The sequence below is a fragment of the Tiliqua scincoides genome, chromosome 5 (genome assembly GCF_035046505.1).
Source record: "Tiliqua scincoides isolate rTilSci1 chromosome 5, rTilSci1.hap2, whole genome shotgun sequence".
NCBI lineage: Eukaryota > Metazoa > Chordata > Lepidosauria > Squamata > Scincidae > Tiliqua > Tiliqua scincoides.
This window is the reverse complement of record NC_089825.1, coordinates 137,188,691-137,207,292: the sequence shown is the minus strand read 5'-3', so window position 1 is coordinate 137,207,292 and position 18,602 is coordinate 137,188,691. Positions and strand designations below refer to the sequence as shown.

The window sequence follows — 18,602 nt, the reverse complement described above, 5'->3', positions numbered from 1 at the left end:
CCTTTCCTGCCCCTCCCCTTACCTGCTTCTGCGTACCGTGTTCCTTATACTTGCAGGCCTTCCTGCAATAGCCCCAAATGTACACTGTCACGAAGTGCTTTATGGCACTTTTGTGACAGCCTGAGCCGGGAAGCATGCACCTTAGGCTGTTAATACTTTTATAAGCAATGCAGATTAAATCAAACACAACTGAATATGTCGATTGTGAAGGATCAGATTTGTTTGTTTGTTTGTTTTGTACATCTGCGAATACTGGAATGGAGAAGTTGTGAAAAGAGCAGAGTTAACCTAGCAGTGAATGAAAATTTAGGTTGTATGTATAGAATTATTTCTTGTTCCATCCCTTGGGCCGCAGTCCTAACCCACTTTCCATAAGAACATAAGAACATAAGAACATAAGAACATAAGAACAGCCCCACTGGATCAGGCCATAGGCCCATCTAGTCCAGCTTCCTGTATCTCACAGCGGCCCACCAAATGCCCCAGGGAGCACACCAGATAACAAGAGACCTCGTCCTGGTGCTCTCCCCTACATCTGGCATTCTGACTTAACCCATTCCTAAAATCAGGAGGTTGCGCATACACATCATGGCTTGTACCCCATAATGGATTTTTCCTCCAGAAACTCGTCCAATCCCCTTTTAAAGGCGTCTAGGCTAGACACCAGCACCACATCCTGTGGCAAGGAGTTCCACAGACCGACCACGCGCTGAGTAAAGAAATATTTTCTTTTGTCTGTCCTAACCCGCCCAACACTCAATTTTAGTGGATGTCCCCTGGTTCTGGTATTATGTGAGAGTGTAAAGAGCATCTCCCTATCCACTCTGTCCATCCCCTGCATAATTTTGTATGTCTCAATCATGTCCCCCCTCAAGCGTCTCTTTTCTAGGCTGAAGAGGCCCAAACGCCGTAGCCTTTCCTCATAAGGAAGGTGCCCCAGCCCCGTAATCATCTTAGTCGCTCTCTTTTGCACCTTTTCCATTTCCACTATGTCTTTTTTGAGATGCGGCGACCAGAACTGGACACAATACTCCAGGTGTGGCCTTACCATAGATTTGTACAACGGCATTATAATACTAACCGTTTTGTTCTCAATACCCTTCCTAATGATCCCAAGCATAGAATTGGCCTTCTTCACTGCCGCCGCACATTGGGTCGACACTTTCATCGACCTGTCCACCACCACCCCAAGATCTCTCTCCTGATCTGTCACAGACAGCTCAGAACCCATCAGCCTATATCTAAAGTTTTGATTTCCCCCCCCCCCAATGTGCATGATCTTACACTTACTGACATTGAAGCACATCTGCCATTTTGCTGCCCATTCTGCCAGTCTGGAGAGATCCTTCTGAAGCTCCTCATAATCACTTCTGGTCTTCACCACTCGGAAAAGTTTGGTGTCGTCCGCAAACTTTGCAACCTCATTGCTCAACCCTGTCTCCAGGTCATTTATGAAGAGGTTGGAAAGCACCGGTCCCAGGACAGATCCTTGGGGCACACCGCTTTTCACCTCTCTCCATTGTGAAAATTGCCCATTGACACCCACTCTCTGCTTCCTGGCCTCCAACCAGTTCTCAATCCAGGAGAGGACCCGTCCTCTAATTCCCTGACTGTGGAGTTTTTTCAGTAGCCTTTGGTGAGGGACCGTGTCAAACGCCTTCTGAAAGTCCAGATATATAATGTCCACGGGTTCTCCCGCATCCACATGCCTGTTGACCTTTTCAAAGAATTCTATAAGGTTTGTGAGGCAAGACTTACCCTTACAGAAGCCATGCTGACTCTCCCTCAGCAAGGCCTGTTCGTCTATGTGTTTTGAGATCCTATCTTTGATGAGGCATTCCACCATCTTACCCGGTATAGATGTTAGGCTGACCGGCCTATAGTTTCCCGGGTCCCCCCTCTTTCCCTTTTTAAAAATAGGCGTGACATTTGCTATCCGCCAATCTTCTGGTACCGTGGCCGTTTTGAGGGACAAGTTGCATATCTTAGTCAAGAGATCTGCAACTTCATTCTTCAATTCCTTAATAACCCTTGGGTGGATGCCATCAGGGCCCGGTGACTTATTGATCTTTAATTTATCAATGAGGTCTGAAACATCTTCTCTTTTAACCTCTATCTGACTTAACTCCTTGGTTAGGAGGGGCCGTTCGGGCAGCGGTATCTGCCCGAGGTCTTCTGCCGTGAAGACAGATGCAAAGAACTCATTTAATTTCTCTGCCATCTCTAAGTCTCCTTTTATCTCCCCTTTCCCTCCCTCACCATCCAGAGGGCCAACCGCTTCTCTGGCGGGTTTCCTGCTTCTAACATATTTGAAGAAGCTTTTATTATTCCCCTTAATGTTGCTGGCCATGCGTTCCTCATAGTCTCGCTTGGCCTCCCCTATCACCTTCTTACATTTCTTTTGCCACAGTTTATGTTCCTTTTTATTCTCTTCATTAGGGCAAGACTTCCATTTACGGAAGGAAGCTTCCTTGCCCTTCACAGCCTCTCTAACTTGGCTGGTTAGCCATGTGGGCACTCTCCTGGATTTAGTGGAACCCTTCTTTCTTTGCGGTATACACCTCTGCTGGGCCTCTATTACTGTTGTTTTAAGCAGCCTCCATGCACTTTGGAGAGACTGGACTCTTTTTACCCTCCCTTTCAACCTCCTCCTAACCAGCCTCCTCATTTGAGGGAAGTCCGCCCGTCGGAAGTCAAGGGTTTTTGTTAGAGATTTGCCTGGTATTCTTCCCCCAACGTGCACGTCAAAACGGATCGCAGCATGATCACTGTTCCCCAATGGCTCAGTAACGTTTACATCTCTAACCAGGTCCTGCGTACCGCACAAAATTAAATCCAGAGTCACCTGTCCTCTGGTGGGAGGACTTAAGCGTTGTCTTAAGGGCAATGCAACTCCGAGGTAATGGAACCAACATTGCCTTACCTTGAGGGGGCCTCTATGACTGCCCCCCAACTGCAGGATGCAGCACATGCCCCACTGCACAGCTATGCCAGCGCTGGAAAGTGGGTTAGGACTGCGCCCTTAGTCAAATAAAAGTTGCTTCACTGGCGTAGCTAGAGGGGGTGCAAAACACTAAGTTTTGCAGGTACCTGAACATGCCTGCAAGTGGCACCTCCCCCTCGCTTTGGAGCCATTCCGGGTGGGGGGAGCAGAGCGGAGGCGTTTGCCTCCATTTTACTCCCCCTGCCCGGAATGACTCCGAATGGAAGGGGAGGGGCCGCTTGCACAGCACATTCAGGTACCTGCAAAACTTAGTGCTTTGCACCCCCTCTAACTATGCCACTGGGTTAGCTTATGATACTTCATGGTGTGATCCTTCCAGTTGCAGAACTGTCTTCATAACTGAGCAATATCAGGGCTTCACACAATAAAAAGAGGGATTTCAAGATGAAACTGGTTGTGCTTTTTTTTCTATTCCTCTCCATTCCTTGTCATTGCTGTACTAATCAAATATAGAAAATGACAAAACAAAATGAAAATAAAATTACTTTCCAGCATCACTTTAAACATTGTATAATCTGTGTCATGGTATTCTGCCATGCACCTTAAAGCAGTGCTTCTCAAACTATGGGTTGGGACCCACTAGGTGGGTCGCGAGCCAATTTCAGGCGTGTCCCCATTATTTCAATATTTTATATTTACTATATTAGACTTGATGCTCCCATGGTATGTGACTGCATTTAAGGAAATGTGACAGACCTATACTTTTAACAAGCTACTATGTATATTCTTTTAACAGATGGTCAATGGGACTTACTTCTGGGTAAGTGTGGGTAGGACTGCAGCCTAGGATAGTTAAAAAATTTCCTGCTTGATGATGTCACTTCTGGTCATGACATCACTTCCCGTGGATCCTGACAGATTCTCCTTATAAAAAGTGGGTCCCGGTGCAACATGTGTGAGAACTACGGCCTTAAAGGATTTGTCAAATATTCTCCCCTGATAAAGGTTTCCAAAATATTGTTTTGTTTTATATGCAAAAACTATTATGCATATATTTCACCAGAAGAGGCAGGCTGCCTGAGGGCTGTATAATCTAATTGTTAGAGCTCACCTACACCTTCCTGTTCTGCACTTTCCCTTTTTATTGAGTCAGTAGCTAAAGGGGGTGCAGAGAACCTGGTAGCTGCACCTGCTGCAAATATCCCAGGCAAAGGGGGACCATCTGAGGAAACCCCCATCCCAGAGACATGAGGTTTTGAATGTACAGAAACTAACATGACTAACATGACTGTCCAATATCTGTGAGTTTTGAGTCCTCAGAGGTGGCGAGAGGGTGCCCTCCATTGTCTCCTGGGGGAGTCCTTCATCAAAGCTGGGCCTCCCCTTGCTTTCTGATTTAAGGGCAGCAAAATCCCCCCCCCCCACTTGTATTAAGTAGGAGAGAAAGACAGAAAAAGTGGCTTTAGCTTGTTCTTATGCTCTGGTTAGAATCTTGGGGGAGGGGAGGAAAAGTGAGGGAGGGGAAGCCCCCATTCCTTCTCTGAAGGACAGCTAAGGGTGAGCGAGAGGAGGATCAAGGCAGTGGCAGCCCCCTTCATGCTGATCAGAACCCTGGAGGGGACCCACTGCTGATGGAGAGTTTGTTGTCAGTACCTTGAAGCGACCTTCAATGGCAAAACCCCAGGCATTTCATACTCCTAAGTATGGTAGGTCCCACTCACTGTGTTCAGTGGGGCTAACTCCCCAAATAGTGTGTATAAGACACATGTTTTCTGAGTGTGGGTGTGAAGGAGTGTGGGGAGCTGCTTCATTGACAGTCCTCATGTCTTTGGGTCATGATTGTATACGTGCTTGCTCAGAAGCAAGCCCCAAGGAACAGCCAAGCGCCTGCCCCTGGCATATGTTCTGTGCAGCTTGAGGGGTGGGGGAAGACACCAGAAATCATGCTGCAGTCCTTAGCACACTTCTGGAAATGGAAGTGTAGGGATTCTCAAAGGATTGGCATGGCTGCGAGCATCACTGGCCTCACCCACCACATCATTTGCATGACCAGTAAATGTACTGCCCTCAAACAGGCAAAGCATTGGAGGAAAATCCCACCACTTCTGGCAGGCAAGTGCTGCTGGGATACATGCAGACGTCAGACTGTTGGCACCAGTTGTGCTGCTTATCCCCTCTTTCTGCAGACTGGTGTATGCCCCAGCTGTGGGTCTGAAGGTTTGTTGGAGTGCCAAGTAAAAGGCATGACAGACTCACGGTTTACATACAAGAAGTTTTTATTTTTTAAGGACACCAAACAAGAGAATGAACAGCTGCAAAGTCACACATGCTGTCGCAGAGCCCAGTTCAAAGGGCTAACCCATTGGCTCCCCATCAGTTGCAATGCCCAGGGACATTGTGAGGCACTCCCCAGGGGCATCAAGGGAGCCCACTGCTTGGCAGTAAGACCATAGCACAAGTCTAAAAAAAGCGGTGGGTCGTCATGCTCCTGATGGTGCTGGAGGCCTCTCCTGGCCCAGTAACCCACTCTACAGATGTCGGAAGGCCTCACAATGGTCTTGAGAAGTCTCCATGAGCCACTTCTGGTTTTTGGAATTGGTTTTGAAAACAAGAAGTGGCTTACGGAGTCTTTTGAACGCCATTCTAAGATTCTCAGAGGCCTCTAGAGTGGGTTGCCAGGCCAGGAGAGGCTTCCGGAGGTTCCAGTAATGTACAGTTTGTTTCTGATGAGTAAGATGGTATTATAGCCTAAGGGCACAATCCCAACCAACTTTCCAGCCCTGACATAGCTGTGCCAACGTGGCATGTACTGCATCCTGCAGTGGGGAGGCAGTCAAGGGGGCCTCCTCAAGGTAAGGGCATGCTTGTTACCTGACCTTGGGGGCTGCACTGTGGCTAAGTCAGTGCGGGAAAGTTGGTTAGGATTGCGCCGTACGTCTTATTGAACAAATGGGCTTAATTCTGAATAAAACAAATTACACAACTTTCATATACCTCGACTACCTCAAATCCATTATGGGCTACAAGACATGATGTGTATGTGCAACCTCCTGGTTTTAGAAATGGGCTATGTCAGATGCAAGGGAGGGCACCAGGATGCAGGTCTCTTGTTATCAGGTGTGCTGCCTTTTGGTGGGCCACTGTGGTGGGCCACTGTGAGATACAGGAAGCTGGACTAGATGGGCCTATGGCCTGATCCAGCGGGGTGTTCTTATGGGTCTTCTGGAATGGCTCCTGTTTTGAGCCAAACCTGCACAAGGGTGCGAGGGAGGGTCCACATCATGACTCACTGTGCTTGGGCTTGTGACCCACCAGTGGGTCACAACCCAGCTTTTGGGAAACTCTGCCCAGTCCCCAAGATGTATAGACACAAAGTGTCTTTCTTTTTTGTGCTCTTCTTTGCCATCTCTTCTGTGTCTTGCTATCCCAAAGGAGTCTTCTGATGATTTCTATGGAAGAGCAATAAACATGTTTTCTTTGGAATCTACAGCTCTGAGGAGGCAATTGTCTTCCTCGTAATTATCAAATTAAGTCTGATCACATCTTTTTCTTCCCCAAGTCCATGAAGAGATGCAGGTGCCATGAGTTAAAAGGGAACCTGAGGCTTTATTAATTAAGATATTAATATCTAATAAGATGCTGAGGTACGAGACAGTCAGGGTGATGAGACAGGCCGTGTGAATCACGAGAGCTCTATGCTGTGAGCACAACTGGGACTGTTCAATTGAGGGACACGCACATGCCAATGTGGAAGCAGGTCAATTGATGCCTCGGAAGAAGATCTTTATGCAAGACTCTGCTATTCATGATCTCTGTTTCAGCACTGCTTCCTTGGGTGGCCTGCAATGCTCCCATGAAATGTGCCACCAGCGACCCTCCCCACAACGAGCACCTGTATTATCAGTCTGGAGACCTCATCCTTGCTGGCATTTTCCCCCAGATCTTCATGTTTTCCACTCTGATAACCTTCAGAAGACACCCATCCCAGGCACCTGCTGATGACCTTGTGTAAGAAGATGGTCCTGCATTTTTTTTTTTTTTTGCAATATTATACAACTGTCCAAATAATATTGGTCACACTTGTTGTATAGAATGGTGCACTTCCTTTTTAGAAAGGCAGTATTCCCATCTCTTTGTCTATTATTATTATTATTATTATTATTATTATTATTATTATTAGTAGTAGTAGTAGTAGTAGTAGTAGTAGTAGTAGTAGTAGTAGTAGTAAATCACAGTCCACCTGATGGTGGCTAGTATTTCCTAAATATCAAGTCCTTCCCAAGGACTCGGATATTCAGAGGCATAATTAATTAGGGGTATACTACTACTAATAGTAGTACTAGTAGTGGTAGTGGTAATGGTAGTGGTGGTGGAAATAATTATAATAACATCCTTCTCATTAGTTCCAATGCCTCTTCAGGATCGGGGTCTAAGGAGCTCAAGGGGTGGGCTTAATCCTGCAAGTGTCGACAATAACGTAGAAATAATGGACCAAAACAAGTTAAAGGCGACACCAGTCCACTGAGTATGGCTCCGAAACAAGAGAGGTTTCATGTAGATCACATCATACTGCAGTAGTAAGGTCAGAATAACGCACCCTCAATCATACTGTGGTAACAGCAGTCTGAATCTGCTACAGTTTCTGCTCCAAAATGAGCCCAGTATACACTGTACTGCAATCGTAGTTGGGTTAATATACCCAGAGAGTGAAACATGCGGGTGTGATCCAATATTTCTTCAAACAGCTCTTGCCAGGGACATACTGTTTCTGGGAGTGCTCTTAAAACATGCGCACACAGGGAAAATCTAGTGGATGCATGTGGACTGAGTATGGTGGACAATGGATTAGCTGCCCAATCCTAAGCATGTCTACTCAGACGAAAGTCTCATTAGAGTCAATGGGGCTTACTCCCAGGAAAGTGTGGATAGGATTGGGCTGTCAATCAGTTGACTGGCATTCAAGAAGGAAGGGGCCAAAGTTGAATGTTCCAGCTGCAGCAGAAGTCCATGTTGGAGTTGCAGGAAAGGAAGAAAGCAGTCTGATGGTGTAACTGGTGCAGTGGTTCTAGGGTGGTGGAGAGAATACTTAACACAGCACCAGCTTAAATGCAAATAAAAAGTGTGGCAGGCAACAGTAACTTGTGTGTTATATGCTGTGCATTATACAGACTAAACAAATACTGAACATGAATGAATTTAATTTCATAGGATGGAGCAGATTCAGTCGTGCACTATGTCACTGTTCTTGCAGGGGACTGTCTCATATCTACCAGCACATCCTGGCCTTGGCCTTTGCTGTCAAGGAGATCAACAAAAGTCCTCAGATCTTACCAAACGTCACTCTGGGCTTCCACATCTATAACAGCTATTATACAGCAAAGTGGACCTATCATGCCTCCACGGATCTCCTCTCCACTAGGGGCAGATTCATCCCAAACTTCAAGTGTGACATCCAGGACGATGTAGTAGCAGTCATTGGGGGACCAAATTCAGAAGTTTGTATCTTTATGGCAAGCATTCTATCCATTTACAAGATGCCTCAGGTGAGATATGCAAATGGAGGATCAAAACTGCCTGTGCTATTGGTGTTTCCTGAGACTTCACCTGCACCCTTAATTATTGTGGTTAAAGATGATAAGAAGCAAGTGATGGGCTATGGCAGTCATTCCTGAAATGTGGGCTGTGGTGCCTTCGGGTACCACAGCACACTCACAGGGGAACTGTGGAATGTCCTCAGGTGCTCCTCCTACCGGCTCTCCCAAGTACTGCCATCTTGGATCTCATGAAATCTCACAAGATCCAAGACAAGGGCTCCCAAATCCCTTGAGATTTGGACGCAGCCATCTTTGAGATTTGGGCACTGCCATCTCGGGCCTCACAAGATCACACAAGATTTTGTTGCCACCATCTTGGATCTTCTGAGATTCAAGATGGCAGTGCCTAGCTGAGCCAGGAAGAAGAGGCTGCAGGGGCACTGTGACTGTAAAGTTTAGAAACCACTGAGCTATAGAATTCTAGTAAACTGCTCGTAATTTTTTTTTTTTAATGTACCCTTACTCAAGTTTAGAATAAATGTCTGCCATTGCAGGATTCAAGGCAGCATATAGTCATCCTGCAATGATTTGATGTTGGTATCCACTGTAGTTTGCTGGGCCCTTGGAGAAGGAAGCAAGATAGTGCTGGAGAACAGAGAAGAGCAAAAAGTCTGAACCCCACACTGGATGCAATCCATGTTCTTAAAAAATAGGGATAGATGCTGATGCTGAGGGCTTGTGAGGTGGGAATGGGCTTCTTCACATTTATCACATCATTGTTGGCATTTGGAGTTTGTGAGCCCCAAAAAGGTTTTTCCAAAACCAAGCCTAAAGTACTTCTACTGCATCTACTGGGAAATGTGTCCTGTCTATGCACAAGCAAGACTGTTGGTCCAGTTTTATGTCATAGATAGGCTGGATAGTATGAAAATATGTGCTTCAGACTCCTGATGAATCCTCTGGGATCACAAATCTACACTGAGCTCCTAACAAAGATACAAATTGAAATCTGGGTAGGAACTCTTAAGATTTTGGGGGATACTCTGCTATGAATCTACTCCATCAAAGAAAGAGAAAGTGAAATGTACTTTATTTTCAAAATATCTTACTTCCTTAATGTTTTCTTTATTTTCCAAAGATCACATACGGAACTTCTCCTGAAATGAATCAAAGAACCGAAGGAGCTTTCTTTCACCAAATGTTTCCACATCAGGACCTCCAGTATACTGGGATTCTTGAGCTGTTGCTATATTTCAGGTGGACATGGATTGGGGTGGGTTTAATAGATGACGAGAAAGGAGAGCGATTGTTACGGAACGTGCTTCCCAAGTTTTCTCAGAGAGGTATTTGTTTTGATTTCATAGTAAAACTGGGAAGAATGACATTTTCTGATCACATCATTGACATGGAGAAGGAGACCTTTGAAACATTAATGGCCTTCACAAACAGTACTGCCACTGTTGTGGTCTTAGATGGTGAAATTATGACCATTATGTTTTTGAGAATGCTTCCTGTGATTGCCAGGGTGGAGGATGTTCCACTGAGTATAGAAAGCAAAGTTTGGATTATGACAGCCAAGATGGATTTTGTGTCAATTTCTTTTCAAAGAAATTTGGACATCCACATACTCAATGGTGCCATATCCTTGGCACTGCCCTCTAATGAAGTATTCGGTTTCCAAGACTTCCTTCGGAGCAGAAACCCTGTCCTGGAGGAAGAAGACGGCTTTGTCAGGCAGTTCTGGGAAGAGGCATTTGCCTGTTCATTCCCAAACACTGACTTAGAAAATACAGACGGGAAGATCTGCACTGGGGAGGAGAAGCTGGAGACTCTTCCTGGGTCTGTTTTTGAAATGCGCATGACTGGCCACAGTTACAGTGTCTACAATGCCGTCTACGCTGTGGCACGTGCTTTGCGGTCCATGCATTCATCTAAATGCAAACTCAGAAGAGGAGTGCGTGGAGGAAGCCATAAGCTTCTGAAACTACAGCCATGGCAGGTAACATCTCAAGCCAACAAAGGCAGATCAGTTCATCATACCTGCAGCTGAACATTGAATGGGGTCTCTCTGTCCAGACTGGCATTTCGGTCTTTAAGTGCTCAGTCTGCCATTTTCAGCTAGTTTGGATGATACCAGTGGACAAGACTGTTAGTTCTAGGTGTATGCACAAGGCTTTTTAAAAAAAAATAATTTCTGTTTAACTTCTTTTTTGCAGATTGCAACTAAATGAATAGATAATGGGTGTATATGGTTTGGTGGGAACAGAGGCGTGGCTAGGTCATTTGACACCCAGGGCCCATAAAATTTTGTCACCCCATATGATGTAATTAATTAAATAATATGTCGTATACATATTGGCAACCTTCAGTCTCGAAAGACTATGGTATCGCGCTCTGAAAGGAGGTTCTGGCACAGCATCTAGTGTGGCTGAAAAGGCCAATCCGGGAGTGACAATCCCTTCCACACCGGGAGCAAGTGCAGTCTGTCGTATGCGGTGACAAAATTAATTATATTATATTATTAATGAATTAATTCACATTTTTATACCACCCTTCCTCTAAGCAGTTCAGGGTGGTCTGCATGGTTCCTCCCCTTATTTTGTCCTCACAACAACCCTGTGAGGTAGGTGAGACAGAGATAATAATAGTCTTGACATGAAATGAATAATAATAATGGCCAGAAAATAAATGCAGTGAATATTTCTCCATACGCAATGGATGAAATTCTGCATCAAATGGGATATAACATGATGGTATTATTTCTAAAAGCCACAATTTCCAGAATTTTGGTCACTAGGAAGATTGTGGGGGATCCAGGCTTGGAGGGGGGAAAGATTGGGGGGATCCAGGATTGGAGAGCGGGAAAAAGGGAGATTTTGGGGGATCCAGGCTTGGAGGGGGGGTAAAAGGGAGATGGGGGGATCCAGGCTTGGAGGGGGGGAGAAAGGGAGATTGCGGGGCATCCAGGCTTGGAGGCAGGGGGAGAAAGGGAGATTGTGGGGGATCCAGGCTTGGAGGGGGGTAAAAGGGAGATGGGGGGATCCAGGCTTGGAGGGGGGGAAGAAAGGGAGATTGGGGGGATCTAGGACTGGAGGGGTGTAAAAGGGAGATTGGGTGATCCAGGCTTGGAGGGGGGGGAGAAAGGGAGATTGGGGGGAATCTAGGACTGGAGGGGTGTAAAAGGGAGATTGGGTGATCCAAGCTTGGAGGGGGGGAAGAAAGGGAGATTGGGGGGGATCTAGGACTGGAGGGGTGTAAAAGGGAGATTGGGTGATCCAGGCTTGGAGGGGGGGGAGAAAGGGAGATTGGGGGGAATCTAGGACTGGAGGGGTGTAAAAGGGAGATTGGGTGATCCAAGCTTGGAGGGGGGGAAGAAAGGGAGATTGGGGGGGATCTAGGACTGGAGGGGTGTAAAAGGGAGATTGGGTGATCCAGGCTTGGAGGGGGGGAAGAAAGGGAGATTGGGGGGAACCAGGCTTGGAGGCAGGGGGAGAAAGGGAGATTGTGGGGGATCCAGGCTTGGAGGGGGGTAAAAGGGAGATGGGGGGATCCAGGCTTGGAGGGGGGGAAGAAAGGGAGATTGGGGGGAACCAGGCTTGGAGGCAGGGGGAGAAAGGGAGATTGTGGGGGATCCAGGCTTGGAGGGGGGTAAAAGGGAGATGGGGGGATCCAGGCTTGGAGGGGGGGAAGAAAGGGAGATTGGGGGGCATCCAGGCTTGGAGGCAGGGGGAGAAAGGGAGATTGTGGGGGATCTAGGACTGGAGGGGTGTAAAAGGGAGATTGGGGGGAACCAGGCTTGGAGGAGGAGATAGTAAGCATATCACTATCAGGACTCACCCAGCTTTGTAAGACTAAAAACAAGTAAAAATTCCCCTTACAGGTGAAGCCTCTGTTTTTTTCTTGGAGGGGGGGTGCTGCCTTCGGGAGCATTTGTTGAGCTCCAGTTTCATCAGATCGGGACCATGCAGCTAGCCTTGCACTCCCCTGTGCCCCACTTGACCAGGAACCAAGGCACACTTGCCTACTCGCAAGTAAACGTGACCATGTGGCTTCCTTTCGCTTTCCATAGGGCTCAATACATTCCTCAGCTTGGAGGGAGGGACTTCTTTCTTGGGTGTTTTTTGGTGGCTGCTCTCATTGGACAGGAACCATTCTGGTGTCCTTGGATTCCTCTCAGCCTGCCCTTTTCGACGGACTAAGGCAAGTCCGCCTACTCGCGAGTAAACATGTGATATGGCTCGGTTTCACATTCAATAGGGCTGCATGCATTTTTTGGGTTTCCGGTTTTTTGGCCATAACTTTTGATAGAAAGGAGATATTTCAATCCGGTTTTTTGCATTGCATTCCACTGGAAATTCCACATCTAATGGTATATGGTGGATGTGGTGAGGCTCCCTGCAAAATTTAGTGCTTTGTGCCCCCTCTAGCTACGCCACTAGTGGTGGGGAAGATCAAGTACTTAACAAATATATTTTCTTATTACTAATATTGCTATTTCAAAAAGTCTCTTTCCTGCAATTTTACCATTTCTCTTTGCTTTTAAAAGAAAGGGGTGAGCAAAAACTGAAAGATGCTTCACTCTGTTCCTTTCATTTCTCCATCCATGTGCTGCTTAGATGGTGCAAAATGCAATTGCAGTTCTGCTTTGTATTCCCCCATTGATGTTGGTGCCCATTCAATGAAAACAGCAAGCATTTCCAAAGACACTGAAACCTATTTAGATGGGGGTGGGGGGGAGAGGATGGGCAATGATGGCCTGTACACTACTAATACTAGCATACGCCAAGCTCTCAAGAGGTGGCTAAACATCTAATTTGAATGATGAAAGTCCTCTCAAATATTCACAGGTTCTTGAATATTCCTGTTGATTGCCTTATTCTGCTTTCCTCCAGCTCCACCACTATCTGAGAAGGGTCTCGTTTAACAACAGTGCTGGGGAGGTAATTTCCTTTGACAACAATGGACAATTAATAGTTCCACTCAATTTTATGAACTGGATCACATTTCCAAATAAATCTTTTCTGAGAGCTAAAGTTGGAAAGATAGATCCCTTGAGTCCTCAGGATGAAATGTTCTCTCTGTCTCCGGATGCCATCGTGTGGCCCACCATATTTAACCAGGTATGCTCAGTCTATATTCCTGGCAGTGCAATCCTAACTATCACTAGCACCAGCACAGCAGTACTCCATGGGGGATTTTGGCTGCTGGAGGTCTCCTGGGGGTCCCCTTGCCCCGGGTGAGCTCCAGCAGCAGCTGTGGGTCAACGTGTACCTGTGACAGCTCCATTGCTGGTGCAAGCCTGCCTTGGCCTGGGAAAGCAGATCAGGCCTGGGAAGGAGGTTAAGATTTAGTCAATCCCAACCCCCTGAGTCTGACCTACCCTCCTCCCCGTCCCATCATTGCCCCATTCTGTCTACCCTGCTTCATGCAACTCTCTTCCTGCCCCCATAACCCTCTGCATGGTAAACCTGCTCTGCCTCTGTTTTACTGTAGTGGCCTGGAATAGCTCTGAACCCGTGGACATTATATATCTGGACTTTCAGAAGGCATTTGACATGGTCCCTCACCAAAGGCTACTGAAAAAACTCCACAGTCAGGGAATTAGAGGACAGGTCCTCTCATGGATTGAGAACTGGTTGGAGGCCAGGAAGCAGAGAGTGGGTGTCAATGGGCAATTTTCACAATGGAGAGAGGTGAAAAGCGGTGTGCCCCAAGGATCTGTCCTGGGACCGGTGCTTTCCAACCTCTTCATAAATGACCTGGAGACAGGGTTGAGCAATGAGGTTGCAAAGTTTGCGGACGACACCAAACTTTTCCGAGTGGTGAAGACCAGAAGTGATTATGAGGAGCTTCAGAAGGATCTCTCCAGACTGGCAGAATGGGCAGCAAAATGGCAGATGTGCTTCAATGTCAGTAAGTGTAAGATCATGCACATTGGGGGGGGGGGGAAATCAAAACTTTAGATATAGGCTGATGGGTTCTGAGCTGTCTGTGACAGATCAGGAGAGAGATCTTGGGGTGGTGGTGGACAGGTCGATGAAAGTGTTGACCCAATGTGCGGCGGCAGTGAAGAAGGCCAATTCTATGCTTGGGATCTTTAGGAAAGGTATTGAGAACAAAACGGCTAATATTATAATGCCATTGTAGAAATCGATGGTAAGGCCACACCTGGAGTATTGTGTCCAGTTCTGGTCGCCACATCTCAAAAAAGACATAATGGAAATGGAAAAGGTGCAAAAGAGAGCAATTAAGATGATTACGGGGCTGGGGCACCTTCCTTATGAGGAAAGGCTACGGCGTTTGGGCCTCTTCAGCCTAGAAAAGAGACACCTGAGGGGGAACATGATTGAGACATGCAAAATTATGCAGGGGATGGACAGAGTGGATAGGGAGATGCTCTTTACACTCTCACATAACACCAAAACCAGGGGACATCCACTAAAATTGAGTGTTGGGAGAGTTAGGACAGACAAAAGAAAATATTTCTTTACTCAGCGTGTGGTCGGTCTGTGGAACTCCTTGCCACAGGATGTGGTGATGGCGTGTAGCCTGGATGCCTTTAAAAGGGGATTGGACAAGTTTCTGGATGAAAAATCCATTACGGGGTACAAGCCATGATGTGTATGCGCAACCTCCTGATTTTAGAAATGGGTTATGTCAGAATGCCAGTTACAAGGGAGGGCACCAGGATGAGGTCTCTTGTTATCTGGTGTGCTCCCTGGGGCATTTGGTGGGCCGCTGTGAGATACAGGAAGCTGGACTAGATGGGCCTGTGGCCTGATCCAGTGGGGCTGTTCTTATGTTCTAAGAGGAGAGGGAGGGGCCACTTGCACGGCACGATGGGGCTTCCTGCAAAACTTAGTGCTTTGCACCTCCTCTAGCTACACTACTTCTGTCAGCAACAACAGAGGAGGAAGATTGCAGAGTTACCAGGTGCACTACATGGGCATTTGGGGAGATGAGAGTTTGGGGTGTGAGGAACACACGTGGGGGATCCACTGAGTTCTGCCACACTTGCTGACATCTTTTGGATCAGACATTGGAGGGAAAGGAAGGGCAAAAGGCTGTGCTTTATTATAAAGGGGGAAGGGAGAAATAAAGAAAGAGAAGGAACAGGGGTCCGGTAACCCAAGCAGAGCACAGCTATGAATTGGGGGTGGTTATGAATGGGCAATTCCCTGAAAGACACATCAGGAGACATTGTCCATTTCTGGTGGGGTGAGTCTCTTGAGACTAACTGCATAGATACTTATGCACATTATTAAGAACATATTCCTGACCACTTTCTATTTAATGACATCACTTCCTGATTAATGACATCACTTTCGGCCCTCAGTAAAGTAATGGGGAGCAGCGGCCAAAAGCCATATGGGTCAAGGGAGCCGCGTGCTGGAGAAGTCTGAGAACCGCTGCTTTAGCCCATTTCATTCAAGTGTTCAGGCAGATCGTTGCTGTTTTAGCTGACCAGCACCGAGCTATTTATTAAAGGAAGAATGACTAGCAATCTACAGTATATGGTCTGAATATCATAACATTCTTTGTGTTCGTGTGTGGGCAGTCACTGCCTCTTTCTGTGTGCAATGACAACTGCCCTGCAGGTTACAGCAGGACCAAGAAGGAAGGGAAGCCCTTTTGTTGCTATGACTGCCTTCCATGTCCAGAAGGAAAGATTTCAAACTGGACAGGTAAGAAGTTATCTGAATAGAGTTGTGTTCATCATCATCATCAGCATCATCATCATGTTGACTATGAGGAAATAGGTCCACGTCACAGAGTCATTTATTTGATTGTGAAAAAAAAGTTTGCATGTATACAGTCCTGGGGGAAGAGAGCTGCCGATAAGGGCATCTCCACTGATACAGCTACTGAAACATTTCAGTTATGGTAACTAACTTCCCAAGGGAAAAAAGAAATTGGATTTTAGAAAAACACAGATATGATGGACAAGAATGATCCTGGCTGCTGCTTTCGGAAGTCTAGGGAGAAAATATTCGTCCACTTGAGTCAATGGGGAGACTTATGAGACAGATTCCTTCTGGACGATAGCAGGGCATGGCTTCTTTCAAAGCTTGGCAAGGATATAACTGCAGATTTCAGAAATTGATCCTGCAGACCTTAGGCACATGTTGGTTACAGAAGCACAGCTCGAGGGGATGCAAAGCACTAAGTTTTGGAGGGAGCCTCACCGTGCCGTGCAAGTAACCTCTCCCCCCTCCCCTTCGGAGCCATTCTGGGCCACTAGAGCAAAATGGAGATGTACGCCTGGCTCCAAAGTGGAGGGGCCACTTGTATGGCGCAGTGAGGCTCCCTGCAAAACTTAGCGCTTTGCACCCCCTGCACGTTTACTGCAGCGCACCAGAATGTCCATGTGCCAAAAACTATTCTTATTTTCTTTCCCAGATGTGGATGAATGTTTTCAGTGTGCTGAAGATCATTATGCAAACGAGGAGCAGAATTCTTGCAATCAAAAATCTATAAGCTTTTTGTCTTACGAAGAACCTTTGGGGATTGTCCTGGCTGCTCTTGCACTTGCCTTTCTTTCCATCACCAAGTTGGTGCTTGGGGTCTTCATCAAGTACCAGGATACTCCTATAGTCAAAGCCAACAATCGAAACCTCACCTATGCCCTGCTCGTGTCCCTCCACCTCTGCTTCCTTTGTACTTTGCTATTCATTGGCCAACCTGACAAGCTCTCATGTTTGCTCCGACAAATAACTTTTGGCATCATCTTCTCAGTGGCCGTTTCTTGTGTGTTGGCCAAAACCATCACTGTGGTCCTCGCTTTCCTGGCCACCAAGCCAGGGTCCAGCATGAGGAAATGGCTGGGAAATAAATTGGCAGTCTTCCTGGTCCTTTCCTGTTCCTCTGTTCAAGTCATCATTTGTACGGTGTGGCTGGCAACCTCCCCTCCATATCCAGACGCTGACATGCACTCAGTGGCTAAAGAAATTGTCCTGCAATGCAATGATGGCTCAGCCATCATGTTCTACTGTGTCCTGGGCTATATGGCTCTCCTGGCTCTGGTCAGTTTCACGGTAGCCTTCCTAGCCAGGAAGTTACCTGACACTTTTAATGAAGCCACATTTATCACCTTCAGCATACTGGTGTTTTACAGTGTCTGGATGTCCTTTGTGCCAACCTACCTGAGCACCAGGGGGAAATACACAGTGGTGGTGGAGATCTTTTCTCTCTTAGCCACCAGTGTTGGCTTACTGGGCTGCCTCTTTTTCCCCAAATGCTTCATTATTATCGTGAGACCTCAGTTGAACAACAGGGTACAGCTAACGCTAAGAAAGTGTTAAGGCATCAAATTTATACAAGAATTTGTCATTATGCTACAATATATGTATCATTTATAACTGTACAATTTTAATTAGTCCACATTGTATAGATGTTACTTGGCATTCAACCAATAGATGGGGTGAATAATGAAACCTAATGGAATGAGATTATTATTATTTAACAGCACAAAGGTGGAAAACTGGATTTTGGTGCTTTTTTCTCTTGTTACAAGGCATTTAAAGGTGGACCTGAGTATTGGTGGTGAGTCAAATCAGTGGATAACAATTCAGCAGATATTTCATTTGCACCGGTATGTGCTAGATGTAAATTGCTTTTCAATGCTCTTCTTTTTTGAATTTTACATTGTATTTTATTTATCCATTTGGTTCTTTAAGCCGCCATGGGCTTTCAGAAAGGCAGAAAACAAACAAACAAACAAACAAACAAACAAACAAACAAACAAACAAATGCAATTTTGCCTTTACACACTGACAGAATGTAACCTTCACATAAGATGTGGGCTGACTGTATGTTAGGTAAAGAATCCATTAATGTGAAATTTTGAGTACATTGCATTCTAAGCTGGGTGTGGGCAAATCCTGGCCCGCATGCCATTTGCGGCCCTTGGGGACCCCCAATTCAACCTGCAGGGAGCCCCCAGTCTCCAGTGGGCCTCTGGTCCATTGGAGACTGTGTGAGCCTGTGCTGGCCAGTGACTGTGCATTCTCTTGGAGGCGTATGCTCAGGTGTCGTGTGCTCAGGCTGGAGGTGTGGGCTCAGGAGTTATTTATACCCCGGTATTATAGTTCTCATGTGTATTATAAATAAACTCAGTAAAATTC

General features: G+C 46.4%; 1 protein-coding gene across 1 annotated transcript; it reads left to right on the top strand.

Annotated features, from left to right (window-relative positions):
- Nucleotides 1-6,797: 6,797 nt before the first annotated feature.
- On the top strand, nucleotides 6,798-17,780 carry LOC136653786 (vomeronasal type-2 receptor 26-like). The gene is made up of 4 exons (XM_066630666.1): nucleotides 6,798-6,952; nucleotides 8,196-8,487; nucleotides 16,037-16,163; nucleotides 16,879-17,780. Exons 1-4 carry the CDS (start codon nucleotides 6,798-6,800, stop codon nucleotides 17,778-17,780), a joined length of 1,476 nt encoding a protein of 491 aa, XP_066486763.1.
- The last annotated feature ends 822 nt before the right edge of the window (nucleotides 17,781-18,602 follow it).

Excerpts from the sequence above, each read along its gene's own strand:
- LOC136653786 (XM_066630666.1), top strand. The coding sequence starts at position 6,798 with ATGAAATGTGCCACCAGCGACCCTCCCCACAACGAGCACCTGTATTAT. Across the intron at positions 6,953-8,195 it reads GCACCTGCTGATGACCTTGT|GGGACTGTCTCATATCTACC; the intron begins GTAAGAAGATGG and ends CTGTTCTTGCAG. Across the intron at positions 8,488-16,036 it reads CCATTTACAAGATGCCTCAG|TCACTGCCTCTTTCTGTGTG; the intron begins GTGAGATATGCA and ends GTGTGTGGGCAG.